The sequence below is a fragment of the Ischnura elegans genome, chromosome 8 (genome assembly GCF_921293095.1).
Source record: "Ischnura elegans chromosome 8, ioIscEleg1.1, whole genome shotgun sequence".
In the NCBI taxonomy this organism is placed as follows: domain Eukaryota; kingdom Metazoa; phylum Arthropoda; class Insecta; order Odonata; family Coenagrionidae; genus Ischnura; species Ischnura elegans.
The window spans coordinates 66,004,826-66,032,447 of NC_060253.1; the positions used below are offsets into that span (position 1 = coordinate 66,004,826).

Genomic DNA, 27,622 nt, shown 5'->3' on the forward strand with positions numbered 1-27,622 from the left:
TTTTTCACCCATAGTTTTCAACGTTTACATCGAGAAATAAATTAATAAAATCAAAAAAATCGTCTCGGGTTTGAATATCCATGGAGAAAAAATTAGCATGCTAAGATTTGCCGATGGCATAGCCGACATAGCAGAAACAGAGAAGAATTTGAAAACTATGCTGGTCGATATGAGTAGGGTAATGGGTAAATATACACTGAAAATAAAAACAAAGAAAACCAAGATATTTGTATACAGTAGAAGAGAAGAAGTCAAGACTAACTTTAAAATAGGGAAGCAAACACAGGTCCATGTGGATGAAATATGTTCGATAGAGGATCGACCGAGTAGGTAATGAGTAATAAGTAAAATTAAGAAGAGTGGAAGGGAAGAGAAGCCTCATGAAAACCTTGATAAGAAGACGGAACAGCCTGATATGACATATCTTGAGACATGATGACCTGATGAAGACAATCGTAGAGGGCAGTGGCGTAACTACCAAACTGACGAAAATCGCCGTTTCGGCAGAGTGCTTTGCCGCGGGGCGTTCATCGTCTTTTTGGTTTCTTTTAAGTAAGAGGAACAATGTAAACTTTTCCTTACATGAAAAATTTGGAAATATTTTTCCCATATAACATACGTAACTTCAATATTCATGTATTCTTCTAAACTTCGGAAATTGATATCTACCTTTCAGACATTTTAAAAATCAAGGTACCTACGGTTAAATTCAATTTGAAAAAGCTCTTTTTAATGCGAAGTATTCATTCTCTCTATAAAAACTACAATGAGATATACCAATCAAGTATTTTTCCCGTGACGAGATGAAGAAGACGATCGTTTCGCCGTTCTCATAGTTTTTCGCGCGTTCTTCTTCACTCTTTCGACCGGGGAAGCTAAACGTTTACGTTTAGTCACGCCACTGGTTGAGGGACAAGTAGATGGCAAGAACGGAAAAGGAAGACCACGAACGAAATATATGGAACAGGTAAAGAAAGATGTGAAAGAGAAAAAATACGTAGGTGTGAAAAGGTTAGCTGATAGGATAATTGGGTGGAGAGCTGCGTCAAATCAATCTCAGTATCGTTGACCAGAGTTGATTTATTTATCATTTGATTAATTTTCACATACAGTATGTCTGCCAATTTTCAGTGAAACAGATAGTGATGAATATCCGGTATTCATGAATAAGTTTCCGGGTATTACTGACTAAAACTATAATCAAATATATAACAGACGAACTTCCTAAACGTTACAGAAAATAGTTAACGACCCTGAATACCTGGATGTAAAAAACCGCTACCAGAGTCGGTTGTTGTTTTGAGACAAGTGGCCTTTAGATATTCTCCAATTATCTCTAAACACTTTTTATTGATCTGGTTGAGTAAAAACTTTCATTGAAGATTCACTTTAAAGTATTTCCTATAATCACGGAGGAATAGCAGTTCCTCCCACCCCTACCCCTTACTCCACCCCTGATCCGCTGCAGATGCATTTATCTTAACAACATTATCTGAAAAATGATTATGATCCTGTTGTGAAGGGCCCACTCTTTTTTAACCTTACATGTGTTACATATAAGGTTATTTCTATATTTCTTTGCTAAAACATAATATACCAATTTGGATTATTAATTTTTTTAATTTAGTCATCGCTGTAAAATTAATATAAAAAATCGCGAATTCCCCATTTTCCATCGTTTTTGGCAATCAATAGCGAAGCCTGAAGGAGGAGGTGAAACATTTTACTTTTTTTCTTACGAATTCAGTTCGTTGTTCATCCATTTTACTGATATTTATAATAATAATCTCATAGCTACACAGTAGCAGAAAGCCACCCCTACCATGTTTTGCGCTTGGAGCGTGTGTTTCCAAACTAAAACGTCTTTTCGTAACGTTGTACCGCCACTCTTGTCTACCTGCCCTATTGAATCGACCTTTTTTATTTAAAAGTTAAAATAATTCTTTTTCAGTAATTTACGGCTCTGTTTTTATTGCCATTTTAATAATTTTATAATTATGATTCGTCTTCATTGGGCGTGATTGGAAATAGAAACGTCTAACCCCTAAAATCATAAATCGTAGCTCACATTGGAAATTAATTGAATCGTGTAGCTATCAGCTACCTAACTATTCGTAAATACCCATAGCCAACGGATATAGTAGTTACTACAAGACAAAAGTGCCCCACGTCATAAGTGGCTCATGTTAAAGCTAATCAACTAATTTTTATTAGCTAATCTTAAGAAAAATAGCCTCTTATAATTTTAATGGTGCTACAGTCATAGAATAATGGATGCTAACCCTCCTTTCGGTGTTAATCATTTCTTTAGGTAAATAACTGGGTAAGTATTCATTTGTTCATGTACCCGGATGATATTTCCTGGCCCGCATGCATCACTAACCAAATCTCGCCGACTGGAGAACCGAAAGTTTTTCTTACAGGGCAGTATTCCCGACGTCACCTCTGGGTTGCACCATTTCGCGTCAACGCCTCTCATAAATGGGGAACTTTTTAAAAAATATCCCACTATTGTTCCGCTCCGAAAATATCCCGAGAAGAAGAGGGGAACCCTCTTAAGACTATGGCTGATCTTTCCTCGCAAGAGATCGTTTTCAGGAGGCGTGTCCGATTCGCTTTTTTTTTTCTGCCGCCCCGGTGATTTGAATGTGAATGAAAGCGTTAGAATGGGTCCCTGCGTTAACGTCTGACAGTCAGTCAATGGGAGAGATGGGGTAACCGACCGAGTTGACATGCTTTCGATCTCTCTTTCTCAGGTGAGAAGAAAGAGCACCTTCGGTGACCTGAAAATCTTTGACTCATGAAGTGAACAAAAACCCAAGTGTTCATAAATATGCACAATTGCACATATTCGCATACGCAGTTATTTATGTGCTCCCGTAGGGATGTGAGCCTCGCAGGGTATATCTTTTTCTGCATGGCATGAGGATCTCACGTGAAGTAATTGTGAGCTTTTGGTATATATATATCTGTGTAAAAACCTTAGCATTTTTCATCAGATTGTTTTTATGTTGTACGATGAGCAATAGAGGGTGGTCCTTATTTTTCGATTTTTCGAATTTCTTTCGGGACGCCCCCTCATTTTATGCCAACTGCTGTAAAAACATATCCTGTAAAATATTATTGCAATTAGATAACGGGAAAACGTGCCGCATCGCACTCAAAGTTGAGAAATCTTGGTATTTTCCGCTGTTAATCGGATACGAATGGCGATAAGAAGGCGCTGGTATTTTTCAAATTGAAGTAGACATTATTTCTTTCATGGAAAGAAATATGCATGTGAATACAGGTTAACAATAAGTATATTAATGATGCATTCATTTTATGTACATAATTTTTGTAGCGCAGTCATTACTTGCATCTTTCACTGCATATCTGGCTACTTAAGTGGGTTATCTCTGGATTTCTGTATACGAATGTTATAAAGAAGTTAAGGTTAGTAACAGGAGATTCTTCTTTTCACGATGCAGTAAATCTTTTAAAATCCTAACACATTGGGAGAATCCTGAATAAATGTAATTATTTTGTGATAAAAATTCTGCTGAATTCGTAATACTAATTATGAATACAGTAATGAAAACTTTAATTTTATGCCAGCTAGAGGAATAATATTTGATTCCCTAGACTTAGTGTGCTGAGTCTGTAATTTTGTTCCTAGATTTAATCGCTTTATAATCGAAATATACAATCATTATACGATGCAATATGCACAATAAAAGATGCACGATAACCATTTGTGATAATGTCTAAAACTTAATCCAGATCAATATTTCTGCTCAGTGGCGCCGACTCCATGGGGCCTGAGGGGGCCCGAGCCCCCTCAAAAATTCGTTATGGGTGTGAGGAAAAAATGTGTCGGGCTTGTCTATTTTCGCCAGTGTGTCCAGATATCGAGATTCGAGTTATTAGGATTCTAATGTTGATCATATGACTCTTCTAAAATGCTTAGAAAACTTAAAACTCACTACTTATAATATTTCCCGGGGCAAGATCCCCGGTTTGCCCCCCCCCCCCAATATTTTTTATAAGTCGGCATCCCTGTTTCTGCTCCGGTAGTGGAACACAGATTCATAAATTGTACTCTCATTTCAAGTGCTGATTTACGCTAAGGTCGTCCTAATATCCGGCTAATAATGGAGTCTTGGATAATATCTGGATTGCATTATTGTTATAAGGCACGGAATCATTCATACACCTATTCTTCAGTGCGTGAACGTGTCCATGGCAGCACTCTTTCTCACGAACTAATTCTATGATATTTTACTGCCAACGTGCAATAATCTAAGATTTCTGCTATTTCCATATCCTGTATGCCTTAAGAATTTCCTAGATTTTATTAATTTATCAAGAAATTCTGCAATCAACGCCAAATTCATTTGTAATATCGACTTGCTTTGATTTTTCCTACCACTTTCATTTGAATTGTGCTAGCCAAGCTATAAGTTACTATTTCGTATGAATGCATCCGGCCTTATTCCAAGCGCAAAATTCAGTTGCGCGCTATGTTTATGGTAGCCCTTTTAAAAATGAAAACCAGTGTATGATTCGCTGCTTCCCGGTATATGTTTATAGTTTAATGTTTATCGGTCTTCAAGTAACTTCTGTGCATGTCCTCAAAGCTTTCTTTCAAAACACGTCCTATGGTTGTGAAAATGGGCTCCGACGAATTTCCGAACTTTTCGATCGCGCAGAAACTGTTGCGAATATTTCTTTGTTATTTTATAAGTTTATTTTAGTGTAAATTGTTTCGTCGAAAATCTGTTTCCCCATCACGAATTCATCAATGAAATTGGAAATAATTTTTAGAGCCAATGATGCCATTTTCAAGCTTCAATCAATGAAATGAGACATGTGATGATTGCAGGACCATGTATCTATCTAGTGATGGAGAAATTTCGGTCGAAATCGATTTTTCTAGCAATCAATTTTTAATGTGAATGAAAAATGTTCGAATTTCCAAAATAAATCACGTATACCGTGTAAAACGGCCTTTAGAAAGGATGCATTGAGCATAGCCGCGACGCAAGCCTTAAAATGACGTTCTTTAACGCGAAAAGTAAATATTTCAAAACTCTATCTATCATCCATAAATTTTGAGAGTGTATAAAGTAACTTGTCAGCTTTTGCTGTATCACAAATATGAAAATTCTCCGGCAGTATTTTCTCGTAATGTTCACGTTGAAATTCAGGAAAAACACGGAATGCCATTGAACATATTCTGAAGATTTCAATTTGAGCACGTAAGCAGACGATATACGATCGGTCTTGCTAAAAATAATGAGTCTTCCTAAATTAATATCTTGATGGTCTTCTGCGACGGTTTTCTCCAAGGTATTGATTCTTAGTTACTCATCTTAACCCCTTATTATGACGTATCGCTGCCCATTGACCAGTTGTCTTTTATATCGTTTCTTGATCAATCATTTGTTAAAAAAATGAATACATTAATTTGGTTAAGTTCACTAATATATTTGAAAAAACATGACCCAGGTTTAATAACAGGGTATTTTATTTTCCATAATGGAGAGGTTTAAGCCTAAAATCATCAGTTAAATTTGTCAAAAACTAACATTTTCATCTTGAAATATTACATGGCATATAAAATTTTCGTTAACATTCGCCTGTATCTCAAATATTAAAAAAATTACACCTGAGAAATGTCAAATGTGAGATTCAAGCTAATGTTTACAATCGTGTACAGTGCGTGAAATTGAGTTTATTAATTCGTAATTAAAAATAAATCCGAGCGAGCGAGAGTAATGCGTTGTCTTAATCTAAAACTTCTTCTTCTATTTTTGAGTATTTACCAAGGCTATTTGCGAAAAATCTTTTACATTTTCTCCTGAATGCGTAATTTTCCTTTAATGTTTAACTCCTAATCATAAAAACCCTGAATTTAGAATAATTGCTAAGGCCGTTAGCGAAAAAAGTTTTACATTTACTGACAATGAGTACTTTTCCTTTAATTTTTAACTACTTATAATCATAAAAATCTTCAATTTTGAATATTTACCAAGGTTTTTAACGAGAAACACTTTACTTAGCCCTGGGTACTTTTCCGTTTTAGAGAATGACACAAGCCTTACCGTATAGTAGCGATAGTATTAATTATCTTATCACTACTTACAGTTTTGTTTACATTCTTTATTCTTCCTCTTTATCTTTTTAAGTACAAAAAAACTATAAACTTCCGTGTTCTCCCTCTTTCGTCCCCAAACATAAACAACAACCCATTATTGTTTTTTCCATGACAACTTTATAAGTGGAGTTATGAGTTATTGAGGGTTTTCTATTACATTTTTAACATACACGTCAGCTTCTGGTTTGTTAATCGCATTTTATTTTTAATGCCTCGTTCCCATCTCGGCGGCGCCTGTCGTCTCGCTCGCCGAAGCCCCAAGGATGTTTGAAAGAGGAAGTTTATAGAAACGCGATTGCTCCACACCACTGCGCTCACTTGGCTCAAATCTGCAAGTTGCGGCCTCGGTGTCAACGATCCCTGCCTCCCTTCCTTGCCGCGAGAGATTTAAAATCTTCTTCCCCCCTCCGACCCTCTTCTCGCGCCCGCGCAGTAGGAAAACATCTGAGGAACGCGGCGCGGCGACTGATTCATTGCGCTTATTGATCGTCACTCTCCCACGAATATAGGCGTAGGATTTTCGATGTTGCCCCGCGTGTGGGTCCAAAACGTTCCACTGTTATGTGAAGCGAGTGATACGTTAGCGATCGTTGCGTCATCAATCTGGTCCTAACCAATGGATTTTTCCTCCTTCGAGGACGGCATTTAAATTCAAGCTCAACAGTATCAAACATTATTCTCACTGATGAGAATATTTTCCTATGCTAACTAAAGCTTCTTTTTTTTACAAATCGGGAGAGGGCGAGGGAGAACTAAGGAGACATCTACAGTGAACAGCTGAGCACTAGGGTGTGGGAGGTTGAGACAACAGTTGCTTCTCTTCCTCTTCCAACGAACCTCCTACGTTTATATCCATGGTCTCGTCTGATAGGGGATGTTTTGCCTGTGCAGTAAGATCGCCGGGAAACATTATTACGTTTTCAGTTGAACTGTGAGCAAGTGGCATGAATTTGTGAATTGAAATTTTTCGGATCAGTTTCGATACGTATTTGTGCGATGTGCTTCCACCTTTAATCATTGGAATAGGTTGAAATTTCATCCTATCGTTTCGAAAACTTTATTAAATACACCGGCATGTCTCGAGGGACTGCTGTTATTGTGATCGTTTTGGATTATTGATTTATTTTCATTTAAGTGAGGAACCATCTCTCGTAGGAAAAGAATTCAATCTACGTATTTATACCATACTTTTAGTGCTTCCTCGGACAAAGCTCTTGTTGTTGATACGGTACGATTCAACGCTTCCATTAGGCTACAGATTAGTGAAAACATTCATTTGATCTTGGATAATCTATAGCAAGGTAGGCGTTTACTCTTATGTCTGTCTCGTTGAAGGTCTGTATGACAAGGGATTATTTACTAAGGAAATGGAATTGGTGAACTAGTCGCTTTTAAATGCGATCGATAACATAAATTCTGGTGCTCACGTGTCGTATTTTTACTACGGCGTAAGTAATATTCAATTATTCAGCTTGCATGCCCAATGAGTGCTTCGATTAGAAATATCGGATAAATCAATAGCCAGGCTTTTACTTGAATTCACGCTTTTATACATCGTTACTCACGTGGCCGCCATGTGGGTGAACAGCTGATTACTGCCTCCTGACGTTTTCATTCGAACATACGGCCACTCACTTTGAATTTGTTTACCTTACGGGTGGCTCAGTCTATTGCCTTTTGTTGCCGAGTGAGAATGACGCGCTGGAAACAAGAAGGGAATCGCGTCAGAATTGAAAAGATACGGTCACTATATTTCGTATAAATTTATTTGAAAATCAAGTTACACAACCGCGTGAGTTTGAGGCGTGCCTAGGTGACTGGTGAAACCAAGTGCCGGGAAATGAATTTAATGACTGGTAAATTGAAAGAAGGCTCGTTACCAAAAATAAGGAAGTGATAAAGTAAATATACATTGGTCTAGATCATCAATAGTTGTGCGATAAGTGGAGAAATACAGATTGACATCATAGCGCCTCACTACGGAGACTAGAAAGGCTTCAGTGAAATAGATACGTTGGAGTTATTCACCTTGGAGACTAGATAATTATAGTAGATAATGATGACAGGTGAGGAAAAAATAATCGAATCAATTTTCAATTTGCTTTTTCGTGAGTACTTGTTTCGAGTTTGTCGAGACTGCGTTACGTAGGTCGGGTATTTGAAAATATACAGTTAGGACTTAAATTAAGAAACTAAATTATATGTTGGCTTTTAGGTTGTTCGTTCAAATCCACAGTGGAATCCACACATCTCAAAAATGCTCGTGATCTCATTACTCTACAACGAATTCTTAATAGATGGATTTTTGGGCAAGTATCGAAGCAGTTAAAAATATTAGCGGAGTGTCGGAGGGAATCAGTGTGACAAATTTATACGCGCGGGGTGAATAACAAATGACACATTGACTTAGACTACTCGTAACCTTTGAGTGTAGTGCCATAGGCGAGCCGCGGTCAAATTCATATTTGATTAATTTGTTCCCTTCTTGATTAATTCCCTTTTACAGTGCTTTTCGGCTCAGAAGTCGTAGAAATTTAATACCTTAGAAATCCCTGAACATCTTCTGATTAATTATAATTATTTGATTCAAATTGCAGTGTACAAAAGAGCTATATTGGCACTTACCCGATTTCTTTTCTCAATCCATTTTATTTTTCTTAGTTTCTGGAACTATATAGCAAATAATGTATTGAGGGAATGGTGGGATCCATTTAATCGAAAAAAAGCAACAAAAATACAGGAACATTGAAAAAGAATTGAAATTAAAAACCCGGCGTAAGCGTAACAGTTACAATATATTCAATCATTTGTAAATTCTAAACTGATTGTCTTGAAACACAAAGTTTTATACGGCAAGTCATCGGAGTTTCCTTAATGTAAATGAAAACTTATTATTAGCATTATTCGTCGATTCGTTTCAACCATATAACTTGCGTGTAACTGGGCTTCTGGGTTATCTGCATCCCCAGAAATGTTTGCAGGCATACCAAATAACTTACTTGCGGCAAAACTTTATTTCGTGATTGCAAATGTATTCACAAAAATTATCTTACTGCATTATAACTAATTTTTTGGTTAACTTGCCTTTTTCGTCTATTTTCGTTCCCCGAAAAGTTGCTAATGCTGCGATGATATGTGTTTACTTTTTGCATGTATGGGTAAGGCTAATTCGCAACAACTCGTCTTGTGTTCCCATTTTCGCCGAACATTCCCGTGGGTCACGGATCCTCACTCAAGCAAAAAATCTGTTTACACGAAAATAAAAGGGTGCTAGTATTCCCTGCAAGTGTGGCCCTTGCAATGCAAAACTTATACGTCTGGTATGAGTAGGCAATTCAGAGTGAACGTTGACCTATTGTCCTGCATAGTATCTTAGGCCTACACGATACAGTCAATCAGAACGACAGAGAGAAAGTCCTTCCCGTAGAGGCTTAATAGAATGGTTCAACTTAGAATGAAAAATGCTTTTCAATTGGTTTTCAAAAATGCCCGCAGCGTTGATTATAGCGCAATGCTTTCAATAGAGTAATTGCACTCGCGAGGAATAGCATTGAAAAGATAAGTTTTAGATTCCATAGATTACATTATCTTGAATACAATTTTCGGATAACAGCACTAATTGGATACTGTCTATTTCCCCGTGAAATGCGATTCGTTCAACAATCAGGGGAAACTATTTAATCGAAAAAACGAAAAATAATACAGGAAATTTGATAACGTTTTGAAAATTAAAACGCAGCTCTCAGTGCGAAACCATAATAAGGACAATATATATTCAATCCTCAACCAAGTCTAAGTGATTGTCTTGAAACTAAACGTTTGTTATAGTAGGTCATCGGATTTTTCTCTATAGAAATAAAAAACGTGTATACATTTTATTCATCCATTCATATATGGCACGTAACTAGCTTTCAATTGGGTTGCAGCGGTATCAGCATTTCTAGTCCGACTCTAGGATCGGGTAGTCTTTCAAGAATCTCCGAGTAGCATCGCGAATAGCGGCTTTTGTAAACCCATTCAGATGCAAGGTGGGTGACTGCGCATTTAGTTTCCGTCTGGAGAATCCACTATTTTAACATTCGAGAAATATTCAGTGGAATCTTGGGGGTGTTGACACCTCTTATTTTGGGGAACCGCTGCACTAGACATAAGCTCTCCCTCTCTCAACCACCGCAACAAATTTTTGGCCCTGTGCCCTATTCGCTCGGTGGGAGTGGGAGAGAAATATCTTCCCCGCCGTCTGGTGATCGACTCCTAAAGACACCTCCAATCGCTCCGGGAAGCGATAATTCGTATTTCTGAGATCCATCCCGGCGGACAGGGAGGGTAGAAATATTAGTCCATCGCCGACGTATAAGCCTTTTGAAGTGTCCGCGAATTCCCACAGGCAGGAGAGGATTGTGGTCTATATATTAGTGTGGATTAATTAAACTTTAAAAGCGCATTGAGCAAGCCTGATCAGCTACTACTACTCTAGGTTCGCGATTTCCATATTTTTTCGAGCAACTCGTGATTTCTATCTTTCAACGTTTTCTTCCCTCGAGAACATATTTTGTTCGAAAATAAGAATCTTTGAGTTTCATTACCGTCGAACTAATTACTTGTAGTGTCAAAGAATATATTATTTAAGAATATTCGTATTTCGTGTCATCAGTGAATTTTCATTTTTTAAATTGTACCCTACACCCTAAAGACGGAGGCCATAACTTCTTTGAGTTTTGAAACCACCTCCTGAGTATCGCTGCATTAGACTTATGTTAGCTCTCCACCCGTTAAAAACTTCTGAATTCCGTAGGCAGGTAGGTATTTGAGTGAGGTTTAGTTATTCGCACCTCAGGAAAGGGTGAAGAAGAGAGGATGGAGAAAAACCCGGCATTGGCATTACCCTGCTCATAAGGAATGGCGCCGAGGGGACCACACCATAACGTTCCTTACGACGGACGAAGTGTTGCGCTTGAAGTTTCTTCTGCAAGGCACTTTGGGAAAGATAGCGCCTTAGGGAAGGGCAGAGAAGAGAGGATGGAGAGAGCGTTGGCATTACCCTGCTCATAGCGAAAGACGCCAAGAGCACACCTCAACGTCTCTTCCTACGGACCTAGTGTTATTCCTTGAGTGTCTTCTGCAAAGCACTGAAGAAAATATCGGATATTCTTTCAAGAATCGTCGTCATTGCTGGTACTTGAACCCAGGCACACGGAATATGATGACAACGCAAGTTACCTCTCCAACCCGATTTCCATTAGCGCCCAGCTTGTCGAGTAAAGTTTTCTCATATGCTCCTTCCCCCTCGTCTGGGGATCGAACTCAAGACACCTGATGGCTCATCGTTAAGCGCTGTTGAGATCCTTCCCGGAGGACAGCGCGAGAGGAATTGAGACCGTCGTCGACAGTGGAGTTTGTTGAGGAGTGTGCTAGTCCCAACCGAGAGTGTGGGGTGTGGAGAAGTGGATTCGGAGGGGAGGGTGAAAAGTGGTGTGGGGAAGTGTTGCGTGTGGAGGGAACGGAGGGGGGGGAGGAGAAACGAGCGGAGGGGAAATCGAGGGAGGGGGAGGCCACCCGCCATTCGACTTGGCGGAGCGGCTAACTTTCCGGCAGTCATCTCCCAGCTGTTGAACTGGAAGGACGTGTTTGATCCATTTAGAAAAAAAGAAACGTCCCCATTGAGGTCTCTCGAAGAAGAAGAACTTGGTATAGCCAATTAGGAAGGGAGTGGGCCCCCCTTTCTTTTGGATCTAGTTTAAATTTTGTCTTTAATTTGTTGATATCCATCAATTCACCCCTAAAACATCTAAACCGTTGCATCAAAAAGGACAGTTACTTCAACCCCGAGGTTTGCGACAATAGGGTCGTGGACCTTTCCTTCCCCCATCAAGCCCTATATAGTTCCCTACGGGGGAAGGATACGTAAATAGGGTGTAAGGAAAGGTTTTTTTTCAGTTACCACCCCTATACCCGCAAGTCTTGAGGAAGACACTCGAAACGGACCTCGTGTTCTCTCACCATAACGCCGTCCTGCACAGTTTTGTTTTATCCATCCCGACGGACCTATCCATCCATCCCAAATGTTGGTGGTGACGGAGCTGCTGAAGGGACTGCTGGAGGTGGTGGTGTTCCTCGTGCTGTGCGCTTACTACACGATAGAGGCGTCGATTCGATTCCTAGTACCGGTCAAGTTACGCGCCAAGAGCATCGCGGGTGAAGTCGCACTCATCACGGGCGGAGGCAGCGGCATCGGCAGACTACTCGCGGTGCAGCTAGCCGCCAGGGGAGCCACCGTCGTCGTCTTGGATATCAACCAAGCCGGTGAGTTTTCGGGCGCACGCCGCCTGGAACGCCGTTTTTGCGGGAGGTATTTCGTGTGCACACAGTTTCTCTTAGGGCTTGTATTGGGAATGGTGAAGTATGGGATTGGTAAATGCAAAACGATTCATTCCAGTCTGAGTGATCCGTAGTCTTCTAAAGGCTGGGAGCCACTTGTTTGAAGTAACAAATGATGACAGATTCACGTGCTGCAAGACCTTTCCCATGAAAAGAAATTTCGGACGGTTTTCTTTGAATCAAGCGAGGCAGTACGATTCGGAGGGATTCATATGATGATGGAATCTTAAGTCCGCATCTCCTAAACATTTAAAGAGGTTTTAACCCCTAGATCTCTCCCCTCCAGCTACACTTAGCAGAGGTGCAGTGTTGATTGCATCATGTAACGCGTTGGATTTCACCTGTGGTACACTATGGCCTCGATAGTGGTCGTATAGGATATGAGTTAGTCAACAAATTTTTATCCTGAACGACACGTTTCAAACATGATTTCTAGCTTTGTTTGGGGCATTGACATGATGAGATGGTGCGGACATTGGATGTTGTCTGGCGGTTGTTGACAACGGGTGGTCGGCGTACCACAGGTAGTACCCTGGATTCGCGATAGTGATCCTGAGGAAATAAAAGTAGCCTATTGGTATTGTCATTTGAGTATTTTGTTCGATACAGGGAAAACATGAAATTTTAGCAATTATTACTGTGGTAAAGAGTCTGTTTTACTTAATTACATTTGAATTTGGCTATGTGCGTTGAGGAACTCTTAAGGCCTGTTTACGAGATACATTAACACGTACGAGTTAATGTACGTTTGCGTGAATGATTTTTGTGGACCGGAACGGAACATGTACGAATGCATGGACCAAATTAGAATAGGTTCTATTTTCTGTGAATGCATTCGCACAAGTTGGGTGGTTACACGGTGCATTTTGGCGTTCATTCTCGCGTTCATACATTTAGACATTAACCCGTACGTGTTAATGTACCGTGTAAACAGGCCTTTAAGGCTAGTGTTGGGAATGGTGAAGTATGGGATTGGTAAATGCAAAAGGATTCATTCCAGGCAGAGTGATCCGTAGACTTCTAAAGGCTGGGAGCCACTCGTTTGAAGTAATAAATGATAAGAACAAAGGTACAATTACATGAATGGTTTCAGTGATAAAGTCACCACTCCTATAGTTTATTTCGGGCGCGCTTGTATGTACGATTCCACTGCATTCATCATCAATTTAATTGTCTCGTGTAAAGCGGTCTTGAGAAAATGGGCCTCGTTCTTACATGTATGCTCCCTTATCTCATCACTTCCTCCTTACCGCCTCTTCTCGAGGAACGGGAGACTCCGCGAAGTGCCGCGTCTGCGAAGAATGCTTCTTTCCATTAAGCTGGTCTCACGGCAATGCGGGTAACCAACCGGTATTCTTGAAAAAAATACCTGTAACCGACCTAAGCCTGAATCTTGGGATTATTCTCCATGCACGAGTGAAGAGATAGCGGAAATATAATCTTAAATAATACGGATCACTTTCAAGGATTCATTGGCGATGAGGATCCCTATTTCTTTCTTTATCAGTTAACACCGTTATTGTTTCGTGTTTGCGTTCGTGAAATATTTGCAGTTCAACAGTGCTTGACCGGAAATGAAAAAATGCAGTCGTAAGTTACGCCATTTGTGAAAATTCGTGTTTTTGTCATAGATTTTTCCCGTTAAACGTTCGTATTTTTTTCAACAGTAAATTTTTAAATAACACTTTTAAACATAGGTCCAAAAATAAAAGGCCCAATTACTACAAATAAATCTTTTGACAAGAAAATCAACCTTTAATTTTCACTATCCTCAAAACTCAGATGCACAGTTTTCATTCGTGTTAAAGACTAATTTGGTTCATGTGGCTGTGCTATTATTTGCATGAGCTTTCTAAAACCATGTTGATTTATGCAAACGTCCTAACTTTCTTGAATTCGTGAAGTCGTGTCTATGTTGTAGCCCTTGCTATAGTTCTATGCGAACTTTAATTCGTACGTGCGAGAGCATGCTTCGTGATATCACGCCTCAAAGAAGTTTTTTACTATCACGCCTGCAGTGATGGGCTATGACAAAATAAAGGTCTTGGAACAAGGGTGGAAGTATTTTGATTGACGCAGTAGCCGTGTTCATTTGACTACCGTACCTGTTCGGTGTTGTTACTACGGACGAAGAATACGCAGACAAAGCCAAATTGCTCACAAAACTTGCTGCATGTGAATGCAGTCCTACCTGCTTCACCTGTGCACTTCCATGTGAATTATGTAGTTCGAAACTTTTTAAAAGGTGTTGGCATCAGAACATTTCATCAATTATCTCTGCACGAAATTACTTGATTGCTTTCTGCTAGTGTAACTTTATTTATTTATTCCCAAACCACGGAAAACAGGGCATAATGGCCTTTTACATCGGGGTTTTCGACAAACTTTACAATTATACGTGCATGAACTACCATGACCTGAGCAGGGGCTACCTACCCAGGCGGGAATCGAACCCGCGACCTCTTCTATGGCAGGCGAGGACTTTAGCTCGTCGCAACCGAGGCCGGCAGACTTAAATGAAGAGGTCATCGTGCTTTTTCTACTTAAAATGGTTGTTGATTGCCACCACCATGTAACATCAACTCCATTTGACCAAACCAGCGATGTGGTGAGCTCGGTAGAAAACCAGGCGTCATCGAGGCGGATGCCCTCAGCGCGGCCACCTGTAAGCTCTGAAAGTGACGGACCGGAACGTTCCGTTCCGCCGTCAGCTGTCTCACAGGCTCTGGCGGTGAGTTTCAGGTGAAGGTCGTAGCAGGTAAAAATGCACGATATGCCAGAAATTTCGGTGCAATAAGCATGTTTCTCGTTTTCGTTCGACCGTCCGCTGATCTATTTTCCCCATGGATCTCACCAACAAATCCCGCCGGTGCGTGTTTGCTTAGGGAAGTAATGTGCGGTTTTAAATGTATGCAGTTTAATTTTCATGTTGTCGTTGACGAAATACCAGTTGCGGGTATTTAGCGCATGATCATCTGGCAATTTTTTTATGGTTGCGAAGCTGTGTTTGCTTCCCTTCATCATTAAGTATTTAATTCATTTGCAATTCCTTTGAATGAAGAATCGCTTACTATAACAACCAAGGGGACTGCATAGAGGTGGCCCAATTCTATCCCACTGAAGGCTGATTTCTGTTCCCACTTCGGTAGCATTTAAATCTGCTTTCAAAAATGTCCGCGATGCGGTGATTGGTGCAATGCGATCCACTTTTTCTCCAATATTTTGGATTATAATGTTTGTAACTGCGAGAAATAGCATTGAAGAGTTGTGTATTTGATAAATAATATCATTCTGAATGCAAATTTTCGTTGAAACCCCTAATTATATCTACCTTATTTCAAGTATGGTCAATGCAAATGCAAGAAATTGCTTTGAAGCCCAATGAATTTGATATATTACATCATCATCAATGCAAGTTTCGGTTGACACCCCTAATTATTCCTTATTTCTCCGCTAAACTCGGATAAATTTGTCCGTCAGCGACGCGAGTGGCGACTTCTGTAAACCGATTCAAATGCCCTGTGGGCGACAACACAGTATGTGGCCGACTTGAGGATCCTCTTCTGTAATATTCGTGATAAGAACTTTTATCGTGAACAGTTACCTAAGAACTTCCGTCATTTAAAATAGATAAAAAAAACAGTGGCATCATTCATGGATGCATGAATCGTATCAAATGGGTGATAGCATAGGAGAAGCCGAAGCAGGATATTTACACGAAAATCGTTACGATGCAAGATGCCGTTGCGGCTCTTCTAATGACGCTACATTATCCTCAGGTAACTGTCGCTAAATTACACGCTAAACGCTGAAGATATAGTGAGATCCTGAAATCTTTCCATCTCGTAGAGACGTGTGCACTACCTATAGGGTGGTTTCCTATTATTTTTTTATTGCCTAAATCGAAAGATTATTACTCCTGGAGTACGTATTTCGCGCTTTTAGATTTTTAAATGACGATATCTATTTTTCGCGATTAAATGAAAAGTGAAAAATTTCAAGCGCGCAAAAACGCGACGCGTAAGTAGGAAAGTCCGTGCGACGCATTTCTGGTTCCCCCTCTCTCCTTGTGAAGTGACCTTGATCGAGGCTCTGAGCGCTGATAGGACGCAGGATGCTAGCGGATAGCTGAGTACCTTGCTGAATGGTAGCGCTTGGCTTAAAAAAGGTTTATTAATACCTTATCAAGAGAAACTTTCCGACCTTAGCCAGTTTTAATAGGTGATTATTAAGACATGTTTCCCTGAGCTCTGTGCCTCATGCATGCATTGGTAACCTCAGACGATGTATAACTCCTATCCTCTCGTGTAGAAACTAGGTCCCTGTGACGTCACGCGGAGTGGAATCGCATGGGCGCCAATCTGGCCTTTTTCAAATGAGGATAAAATTTGACCCTTGCCATTCGTCTAAACCGCTATTTCAAAAACCAAAAAATTTGTGTATTATGAATACACTAACGGTGGGTAACGAATCGCAATCAATGCCTATCGTTTTCTTTGATGAAGGAAACTACCCTATTGCTTAATTCTACATGGAGGCACCTCTAAAGTTGCAGTTATCAAATGCTTAGGTATCCGTTTCGTGAGGTAGAAAGTTTTTGATGATCGCATAAGTATTAAATGAAATTTCTTAATCGGCAAAATTTTCAAAAAGGCCTGTTTACACGATACATTAACACGTACGAGTCAATGTCTGCTTGCAGGGGCGGATCCAGGATTTCTTTCTGGGAGGGGCACAAGCAAGGCCGTATCCAGGATTTTGTTCAGGGGGGGGCACGAGGATACCTTGTTATACAAAACGAACGAAATTATTATGGGACCGTATTAAAAATCTATCATATTTTTAAGGGTCTGGGGGGGCACGTGCCCCCGTGCCCCCCCCCCCTGGATCCGCCTATGTCTGCTTGCATGAATGGTTTTTGTGGACCGGAACGTAACATGTACGAATGCATGAACTGAATTAGAATATGTTCTATATTCTGGCATGCATTGGTACAAGTTGGGTGGTTACACTGTGCATTTTGGCGTTCATTCTCACTTTCGCACATTTAGATATTAACCCGTAATGTACCGTGAAAACAGACCTTAAGACACCGCGGGAGTGATGACATCTCTTTCAGGGGTTTTGCATTATTGGTGTTATTCTTCCTCAAAATGAAAGCCTGAATATGTCTTACACATAGTTCAGCATTGCGCCTGAATGCGGTTACCACCCCTTTGGTTTAATATCTACTGGTCGAGGCATATTATTACTTGTCGATTCAGTCTCAGCGGGGCTGAAACAGAGTGAATTACAGTTGAATCAAATGAAAGTATGTCGCACATCGTACCGCCGTGTGTCGGCCGAAAGGGTGGGAGAAGCCGGTTTTCTGTGTTGGGGCGTGCAAGCGAACTTGAGGATTTCCTCCGGAGCATGCGAGTCGACGACCAAGCCGGCCTCCCCTATCCCAGCGTCACCCAATCGTACGCGTTCCTCCCTTTTCGCCTTGGGGTAGGACGTGGAAGCGGTCGGAAGGACGGAGAGAAAAAATATTAACCTGTCCCATACGGATTAATGTCTTTTTTTTCCTCTCGCTCACCCAACTACACTGTCTGGCCCAAACCGCGATTATATCTTCAACTTGAAGTGGACTTTGGCGACTACAGCAGTTAGAATTCTAACCGAAGTGAGACTGAGTTTTTAAGTTATCATTGGCGGATCCAGAGACGTGTAGCATCCAATTTAAACTATATGAAATGCTAATTTTGTTCAGTTGTCGCCAACATATCTGCTTTTGGACATTCTGCTACAATAAGGAATACAAACATAATGCGTCAAGGCCGTTTTACACGGGGCACGGAATTGCCAAGGTTAGAACTGCATTTATTTCTAAAATGGCGTGGAATTGCGCGAATGCATGAACAAAATTAGAACAGGGGCTATTTTGCCGTCTCGCATCCACGCATTCTCGCATGCGTTCTAGCAATTCACGGCTTTGCACGACGCAATTTTGATTGCGCCTTCGCACGTACGTCAGACTGCGCAATTCCGTGTACCGTGTAAAACGGCCTTTATAGAAGGTAGTTGGATTTTTCCGCTAGCGAATCTGCGCAACTACCTTTTGTTTCAGTTTGTGCATGTATTTTTAAAACTAAGTTCTTTGGAAAATTATTAGTGAGACAACCATAATAATGTTGTCACAAGCCTCGAAATTCACAAAATTTTCGTAACCTCCCGGACCGCACGACTTCTGGGAGATTACTCTCCAGCTCCCCCAAACAGCCCCTTCCTCTTTATCCTGGATCTGTCACTGTTGGCGACCACTAGTATGGACGATAAGATTCCTTACTTTTGTCTCATAAGAACTTCATCTCGGTATTTCCGTTAATTTTAGGAATGTTTTTAGGGAAAGGATTTTACTCCGTACGGAACGCTCCTCAGGCAACCCATCGAGCTATCGCCGGATGTGACTTGAAGTCACATCCGGCGACATCCATTCATATAGTTTAAGAAGAAGATGGGCATCCATCACTGACTTCACATCCCAAGTTCCCTCCTATGTCATTTCATCAAAGTTGGGAGTTCATAATATAAAGCAATTTTATTTTTGTCGATGTTGGCTTCATCGGAGTGGTGCAGTAGGCGCATAAAGGTTTTTCGGGTTGACCTCCGAGTCGATTCATCTTCGTGACGACAGTTTCGACGGCTTTACAGCAGGCGCTAGAGCAAAAATCTTCCTCTTTTCTCATTTGAATCACCATTTTGGCTTCAATCTACGGTAACTGCAACTGCGGCAACAATTAGTATTAATTTATTTTATGGAGTGTTTGAATTTGAGTTATTTGGGTCAATATTTAATTGTTAGTCGTATGATATTAGAATTTATGTATTATTATTTACTATAGGTGTCTTTTCTATTTCTTACTTTGTTATTAGATCGGTAGATTGTTGTTCCTGTGCGTAAATCTAATGCTTCCACCAGGTAATAGCCTACTTGCAGCAATATGTAATAATAATAACAATAATAATGATAAATTCCATGCTGAGAAATTGCAACTCACCTAATGAAACTACAAACAACTGAGAACATAATTGCTCGCAGAATAGTTGGCACTGCGTGGTTCATCGATTATAAAAACCTTCGCAAAAGTCTGAAAATCATTCCCTTACTGAACTATCTACAAAGTTCTCTCCATAAATTTGCTAAATCACTGCCTCTGACTGCAAACGATCTTTTCTCTCACCTCTGGGACTACAACCTGCCTGAGAAAACTATACACAGAGTCCCCAAAACCGCCATTCTTCCATACCACATCCCTTCCCCCTAAAATCTCACTACCGGACATGTCATGACTAAAAATTAGCCAGAAACAACAAAAAAATGAAATAAGTAGTAGACAGCCAATAGTTGGGAACTACTGACAAGAGAAAGAAGTGAAATATTGATGAAATCTTTACGGGTTCTCTGTCGTATAAGACGACGCGACGTACAACGTTACTGGGACTGCATAATTAAGGAAGCCATAGAGATCCACCTCAATCCAAAAAATTTCAATCGGGACACCGGCCTTCTTCATCTTAGCTATACATGGAGTCCTGTAATCAACTGTATGAAAAATATAAGGGAAGAACATGAAAAATTTCAAAAGAACTACAGCCAATCGGACGACACCTGAGCCGTATTGTTGTCCTCGGTAAACGGTCGTATTGGTTCAGTGTGAAATTGGACTTTCAAAGAGTTACACGCCCTTGAAGATGCGAGACATGTCGTCTCTCGAAACGTCTGCTTATACGACAGAATTAACCTGGCTGAGAACCGGAGAATAATTCATCAATAGTATTTACCAGGAGAAATAAAATCGTGTAGAAGTTAAATACGTTGCTTGCGTGCGTGCAAACCTTGTGAGGTGTCGTGCGACTTCACCATGCACATGCCATAATTTTAGGGGCGAATATGGGCTGTTTTTGGCAGGGGACAAGGGCAACGTTAAGGTCAGCTTGAACAATTTAATGACACTTACCATTATGTCTCATATTCAGCATTAGTGTAATAAATGACAAATAATATCACTGCTAGCCGCGACCATTCTTCGCGGAATGCTCATCAAGTGTTTTACTCATTCGAAAGATTTATAGGTTGGTGGTGTATTTAATTAGTAAATTATTATTAGTTAAAAGCTTACGTTTTCACCATAAAATATACACGCGTGTATTTTTCAACTATTGCCTGTCTCTCAGATATAAAACATATCTCTGATAAAATGCTGATGTAAAAATTTAATTAGGGAATAGAGAAAAAATAGACCCTTCCATATTTATTATTAAACAGTAACGTGATATCGGATATTTCCCCAAGAAATTTATTTCGTATGTCTATGATTTTAAAGGTCAATGGCTGCAAACCTGAGACGGTGAATTCTTGGTTTATATCATATCTAGATAGCGCATGGTTAATGGATATAATTCATATCACCGGAATTGATTATCACTTTATTTTCCACATGTACGCATACTTGTAGAGCCCTCCTTGCTAAGCCCACTCAGCCAGGTATGAACGTATGAATAGATGAATGTATCTCGGGAGTTCTTGGCATCACTCGCAAGCGTTTAACGCCCTCGCGTCCGCGAGCAAATGCACGAGGGAAAGAACGGTACTTCTCAGCGGGAGGCAGTGAGCGCGTGGGCTTCCTACTCCCGCTCTTGCCTATGAGAGAAGCGGCGACAGGGAAAGAGGCAATGGGCTCGCGGAATCTCGCGGAACCTGTTTCTTTTTTATTCGGCGATCGAAAGGAGACGGCCAACGCGCGCTGATCTAGCTCGCGGTTTCAGGATGCCGAGGAGGGTAATACACACGAATACTACAATAGAGGATCATCAGGTCATCCTCTAAGCGAAGAAGTCGAATGAAGCAAAGAAAAGACTTGACCAGCCCGACATCCAATGAATGTCCAAGGAGCTAAACCAAATGTACTAAAAGAAGAAAATAATACGTATCGATATCATATTTTGTACTGTATAATTGAACTTAAATACTTATGTAAAAGAGCCCTGGCTCGGGGGAAGAAGGGGCCGGAGTGTGGCCTCACCCGAACCAGGTAAAATAAAACGAAAGTCAAGTCAAGTAAAGTCTAAATGTGTTGTCACACACCGCGCATTTAAATTAGTTTACAAAAGTCGCCACTCGCGTCGCTGACGGACAAAGTGATCGGAGTTTCACTCAGATCTGAGTTACGAAAGCAGGAGCCAAACTTGATTTAAACAAGGACGATGAAATTTTTGTAGTATCGCTGTCGCATCGCCGAAAATAATATGAATTGCCATATGCAGTTACAGTTATTTACCAATCGAAAATTACTCTTCCATCAGTTTATACAAGTTCTGTCGTCGAGACAAATTATTACCTGTTATGAGTGCACTCTCGCCATTGTAGAATGCTCTTCGCACGAATATTACAGTGGAGGATTCTCAAGTCGGACTCTAAATGTGCTGTCACCCACCGCGCATTTACTGGGTTTACAAAATTCGCCGCTCGCGTCGCTGACGGACAAAGTGATCCGAGGTTCACGGGGAAATAAGGTATTAGGGGTATCAACCGAAATTTACATTCATGATGAAGTTATTTATCAAATTCAAATGTCTTCAATGCTATTACTCGCAATTACAAACAGAACACTGCAAAATATTGGATCGCATTGCACTCATCACTGCGCCGTGGAAATTTTTGAAAACCGATTAAAATGCGACCAAAGTGGCAACAGAAATCAGCCTTCAATGAGATGGAATTGGGCCTCGTTTGAGCAGTCCCCTTGGTGATACTATTGTGTGAAGTATGAAGGAATATATCCTGAGCTCTCGAAGTCGCGTGGTAATTTCGAGGAAAAGAATAATTTAAGAGGGAGTACTAGTCCCGCTAAACCTGCCGTATTTAATGTGTGACTTATCGTTTGTTACTGGACCTTTACATATTTTATGATGATAAAGTCCGTTATCATTTAAGTATGCCGAGTGAAAACTTTACGGAGTCACCCGCAATGCGCATATTGTGCGAAAATTCCTCAGAGAAAAACTCATTATGCGCAATTAGGTTATCATCATGAAGTATACATGGTATACGAGGGGTGTTTCGGGAAGAATTTGCAATACTTCAGGAGGTGCTAGGGGTCGTAACTGATCTATGGAAACGCAAACATTTTTTGTATGCACTTTGCAGTAACCACTAGAACGGTTTTTCTTGAATATCCAGCCTTTTTGACATTTTATCTAACACTATGGATTTTAGGGGCATTAAAAAATTAAGTTTGGATAAAAATGTGCGATTTTGATAGCCAGAAAAAATAATATCAAAATGGGTGAGATCTGCAATAGTGTCTTTGATATTTGCTCAAACCTCTCGTTTAATTTAGCTCAAATATTAATTGCTTCACTCTCACATTTTCGTTTGCACAGTAATGTTTCCGTTGCCATAGGTCAGTAGCCATAGTAACTAAGGATTTGCGACCCCATGTTTATAGATTAAAAAATGCTTAAAATTGTCTCCCCAAGACCTCCTGAAGTATTCCAGATTTATCCTGAAACACCCTGTAGTTAATCCCAGGGCGGGCCCCGCAAGGATACGCTCTCGAGGACCGGGAACCAAGTCTAAGACTTATACGCCCGTGCCTCTCGAGAGGGGGAGGACAGAGGAAGGAAAAAGGAAGGGAGGCATCGCCGCGATGAGAGCCCGACGACGCCATTTTTAGGTTCCCCAATTTCTACGAGTGTGCATGAACAGGGAAAGTTATTCTTGCGATGAAAATATTTACACTCCAAATTGAGTCAGGATTTCGTTCAGTGAGCAATGTGAAAAGCGTGAGAAGACCTCTTTCTTAACCTCACAATCCGAAAACGTAATATTTAGTTGTATGTGGTATGATTTCGATTAAATTTAATTCGTTTTTAGGAGAAAATTATATTTATGGTAACATAAATAAATATATAATTTTTATTTTTATTTATCCTTGAGTCCATAAGGCACTATAACTTTTAATTTAAAACAGTTGTTGTTTTATATGTGGCCTAATCCAGTGGCGTAGCGAGGGGGAACTTCCGGGGGGTCCGGACCCCACCCCCCCGAAATATAAAAACACAGTTACTTCGCTTCACAAAAGAAAGCAAAATATTGAAAAATCATGATTTTACAAATTATTTTTTTTTGTTGAAAAATGAAGTTTTTTTATCATGATAAGTGTTAAAATTTACTTAAACCCTCTACTAAGTACTGGGGTATTACTAACGACTGGGGCTGTGGCCGTGATTATTTTCATACAAATCAAAATGCAATGTTTATAAATTGAATATTTGATTTCTATGTGGTGAATGATGTTTTTGACAGCTTTGACATTGCACAGAAAAAGTGTTTTTCAAAAATTTTCCGCCTGATTTTGGACCCCCCCAAACGAAATATCTGGCTACCCACATGGCCTAATCATTTCAATTTAACGGTTCTAATCCCTATCTCGAGTATACCTCGGGATGTATATTTTCCACCAGGGACCCGAGCCACGACCACCGAGAGATAAAGAGTTTTCTCTCTCGGTGGTCGTGCCCGAGCCCAAGTGGAGTTCGGGCTGTCGTATTTGATTTCGTGAATTTTTTCAGCCCGAACTATTTATCCTCTTTCTTTAGCTATCTAGTCTTCTTGAATGGAAGTTACTGTCATTTAACGGCTTTTAATTGTACTTTTTCGGAATAGGAAATAATTTTTATAAAAAACAGCGAAAGTCCTGGGTTTCTCGAAATCCGCACATGAAAATACCACGGGCTTCAAAGTGTTAATTTCTTACGTTTTTATCCATTGGGATTTATTTTCGGGGATTGATGGTGATGCCATTTCACCGGATAACAGTTTTACCAGGTCGATAATACGACCAATGCTTGAAAATTCCTGCTAAAGTTCACATTTTAATTTGAAGATTTTACTTCTCGCTTGGTTTTTTTACCTTTGCTATTAAATGCTTGAAAACTACGGTAGATAAGAAGAGGTATCATTATTTAATGGCCTCATGTCGTAAGGAAAATAATTTCTGCTGAAGTTGAAAGACAAGATGGAATGCAAAGCCGGCTTTCGCTCAGAATTACATATTTTAAGAGACTCTAGCATGTGGTGTTACTTGCGACCCCATTTCACCGCAATACTTACGTCACACTGGAAGGTGCCGTGGGAGATCATGAGAGTTGCTAATCAAACCATTACCCGGAGCAAAAATTTCTATTCTGAAACGGTACTTTGATGGCCTTGCTACCTGCATATTATAGAAGACCTGATTTCATGTTTTCTTCAATGATGGGATCGTGTTTTTTTTTCTATCAATTACTCACTATTTTGTTCACTAAATGACGAGAATATATTTTTGAAAAAATTAATTAGCATTAGAGAACAAAAGCGAATCGTCGAAAAGTATAAGTTGAGGAGAATGTTCCATTTTATTCATTCACATTAAATATTTATTAAGATAAGCAATTTCCGTAAAATAATGTATTCTTGCATTTATAATTGGAAAAAATATTCTAAAAACCATCTTAATCTGCAGTTATAAAGGTAGTGTTGGACGAAGCCATTGCTTTCCCTCACTGCCCAGTAGTTCAGCCGGGTTGCAGTTATATGGCTTTTTATAAGCAGTTGAGTGAGTCGGCGTTGCAATCAGCTACTTCAGGTAATAAAGACGACTTAAAGAATCATGCTGCAACGAGGTGGAGAATCCTTCGTACGAGAAAACACAAGAAAATACAGAGAAAAACATTTAACCCTCAATAAACAATTCTCGGGTTTCTAGCCGAGTTAGGATATTCGTGGCTAAAATTTCAATGGAACACTCTTCCATCGACCTCAATTTGTCTGCTTTGAGAACGATCGAAATGTGTTCCATTTAAACGTTTGCCAGAAAATTTCTTGCTCCGCAAGAAACACGAGAATGGTTTATTAATATAATTAGCCGAGGAAAGACGAAATCTTATATCGATGGCTAAGTTCTCACAACACGTATTTTAATAATGGCAACTTTTCAGAGGAGCCAAAAAACAATTTATTTTTTTAACTGCATATAATTGTAATTGAAATCAAAAACCATAAATACATAAAAATGAAAAAGAAGCATTCATTTTCAAGCAAAGAATTGTTTTTGCTTGAATTTAATTTCTTATTAACAGTATTTAACAGCCTTCGGTATGTAATACTTTCTCATTCAATAAGCACTCTTTACCTGGCTCATTACATCTACATTTGCACAATACCCTGCGAGCCACCTATTGGGTGATTGGCTGGGAGTGATCAATCATCGACCTGCAGCATGCAAGAGGATTCCCACACGCACACTACTCGGTCATAAGAATGTACTAAATAGGTATACTAACAAAATATACTTCCACATTCATGCAGAGGCAAAACTTACCAACTTTTCATGAAGGAAATCTTTCAATAAAGCTAGAATACACAGAACATGCTGTTATAAATACCAAGAAATTTCAGAAAAATGGATCAAGTAACACAAAAGTTAACAGGCTAAACTACAAGCCAACTAACCAATTGGTAAGTACTAACGCTGCTGTAATAGCCTCTAACGTATGTAGATCGTGGAAAAAACGACTTTCTGAATCTATCAATTCTACAATCTACCTCATTGTTGGTGTGTAAATCCCCCTACCGTGATTTCATCATGGTGACTTTCGAAGTCGTTAGCGGACTAGATGAAGTGGCGAAGATTCTGTAGTCCCTCCATCAAATTCTCTTTCCTCCTCCTCCGAAGTTGCTGGACTTGTGCGTTCGAACAGGCTCCGTAATTCTGCTCTAGGTCAAGGATAGTTCGCCCATTCCGGAACATATTTTTCACCGGTGCGGTCGTGGAGCACGGCGCGTCGCCAGTTCATCTGGCCGCAATAACAGCGGTGACTAAACTATGAGCGACTCCCAGGTCTTGAGCTCTCCGTTAATTGGGCCATATGTTTTGTGAATTAGATATGTTGCCAAGCCAACCCTTCCGGGGACAGGAAACGTTGGATTCTGTTTTAATTTATCGCTGCAGTTGTTGAGGCGTTGCTGGGTGACGATTATTTTAAGATCACTATTTTCTGACTTGGACAATTAGGCAGGTTGGATGCATGCTCTCATTACCTTGCAATGCAATTTTTTCTCCAGAGATCAATCCGTGGACCCTTATTGTAGAAAAACCTTCTGCTTGTACTTCAAAACCTACATCGCGGAGGTGAATTGAAACTTACTCTAATAAATGAATACTCAACACCAACGAGATAATCTTTTGATGTCATTTTCTTTTACTACACTATTAAAGTATGTCCTATCTCACATGAGAGATGAAAGTGAGGAGTGATAGTGTTTGTTTTCAACGTTCACGTTGACGTTCGTATGTATGTAATTAATTGGACATGACATCTGGCACCATCCCTCACATTTGAAGAGGACATAGGTTGAAGCCGGAAGTATTATTTAATTTCTCAAGAAATGATCGAACTTTAAGCCGCTAAGCTCTGCTCTCGGCATAATTTCGGACGCCTTCATCTAATTTCAGAACTCATGATGCATAATATATTTATGAAGGCTATCGAGGTACGCCGGGAAACCTTATTCTGTGCTGTATTTTACCCCTATAAAATGATAGTCATTGAAAATAGGTTGATTACTGACTTCAGGTTGGTTAATGATACTCAAAAGGCTACAAACAACTGGTTTAATGTCAACAGCCGATGATCCATTTAAAAAATAGTTGACCATCTAAAACCGATTAGTAAACCGAATGCTTGACATTCTACCGATGGTAACATATCAACATTGAACCAAAACTCAAGACTGCTGGAAATCGATAAACTTAATCGTAGTGTAATTATGATAACCTCTCTCCGATTGAAGCCCAGAAGCTTGTCTTCAGGCCTTCTTGGGAGGACCTTGAGCATTGCCCTCTAAGTACTTGGTAAATCACGAAGCTGCAACTGTTTTCGCTGCTCATATATTTCGTCCGAGATCGTAACTTTGTTGAAGATACAGTACTCAGTTTCCATTGGGCAGTTTATGATCCTCTGAATGCGCTGGCCATCAAAATGGAATTTTTCGTATTTTCCGGTGTCAAATATAAAGTG

The 27,622-nt window shown here is 40.0% G+C and overlaps 1 protein-coding gene across 2 annotated transcripts in view; it reads left to right on the forward strand.

Annotated features, from left to right (window-relative positions):
- Nucleotides 1–11,732: 11,732 nt before the first annotated feature.
- The window catches only part of LOC124163293 (short-chain dehydrogenase/reductase family 16C member 6-like), a 142,679-nt gene continuing 126,789 nt past the window's right edge, over nucleotides 11,733–27,622 (forward strand). For both annotated transcript variants that reach the window (XM_046540094.1, XM_046540093.1), the window contains exon 1: nucleotides 11,733–12,442. In XM_046540094.1, the coding sequence (XP_046396050.1) occupies nucleotides 12,202–12,442 (241 nt within the window). In that variant the 5' untranslated portion in view covers nucleotides 11,733–12,201. The remainder of the gene's footprint in view (nucleotides 12,443–27,622) is intronic.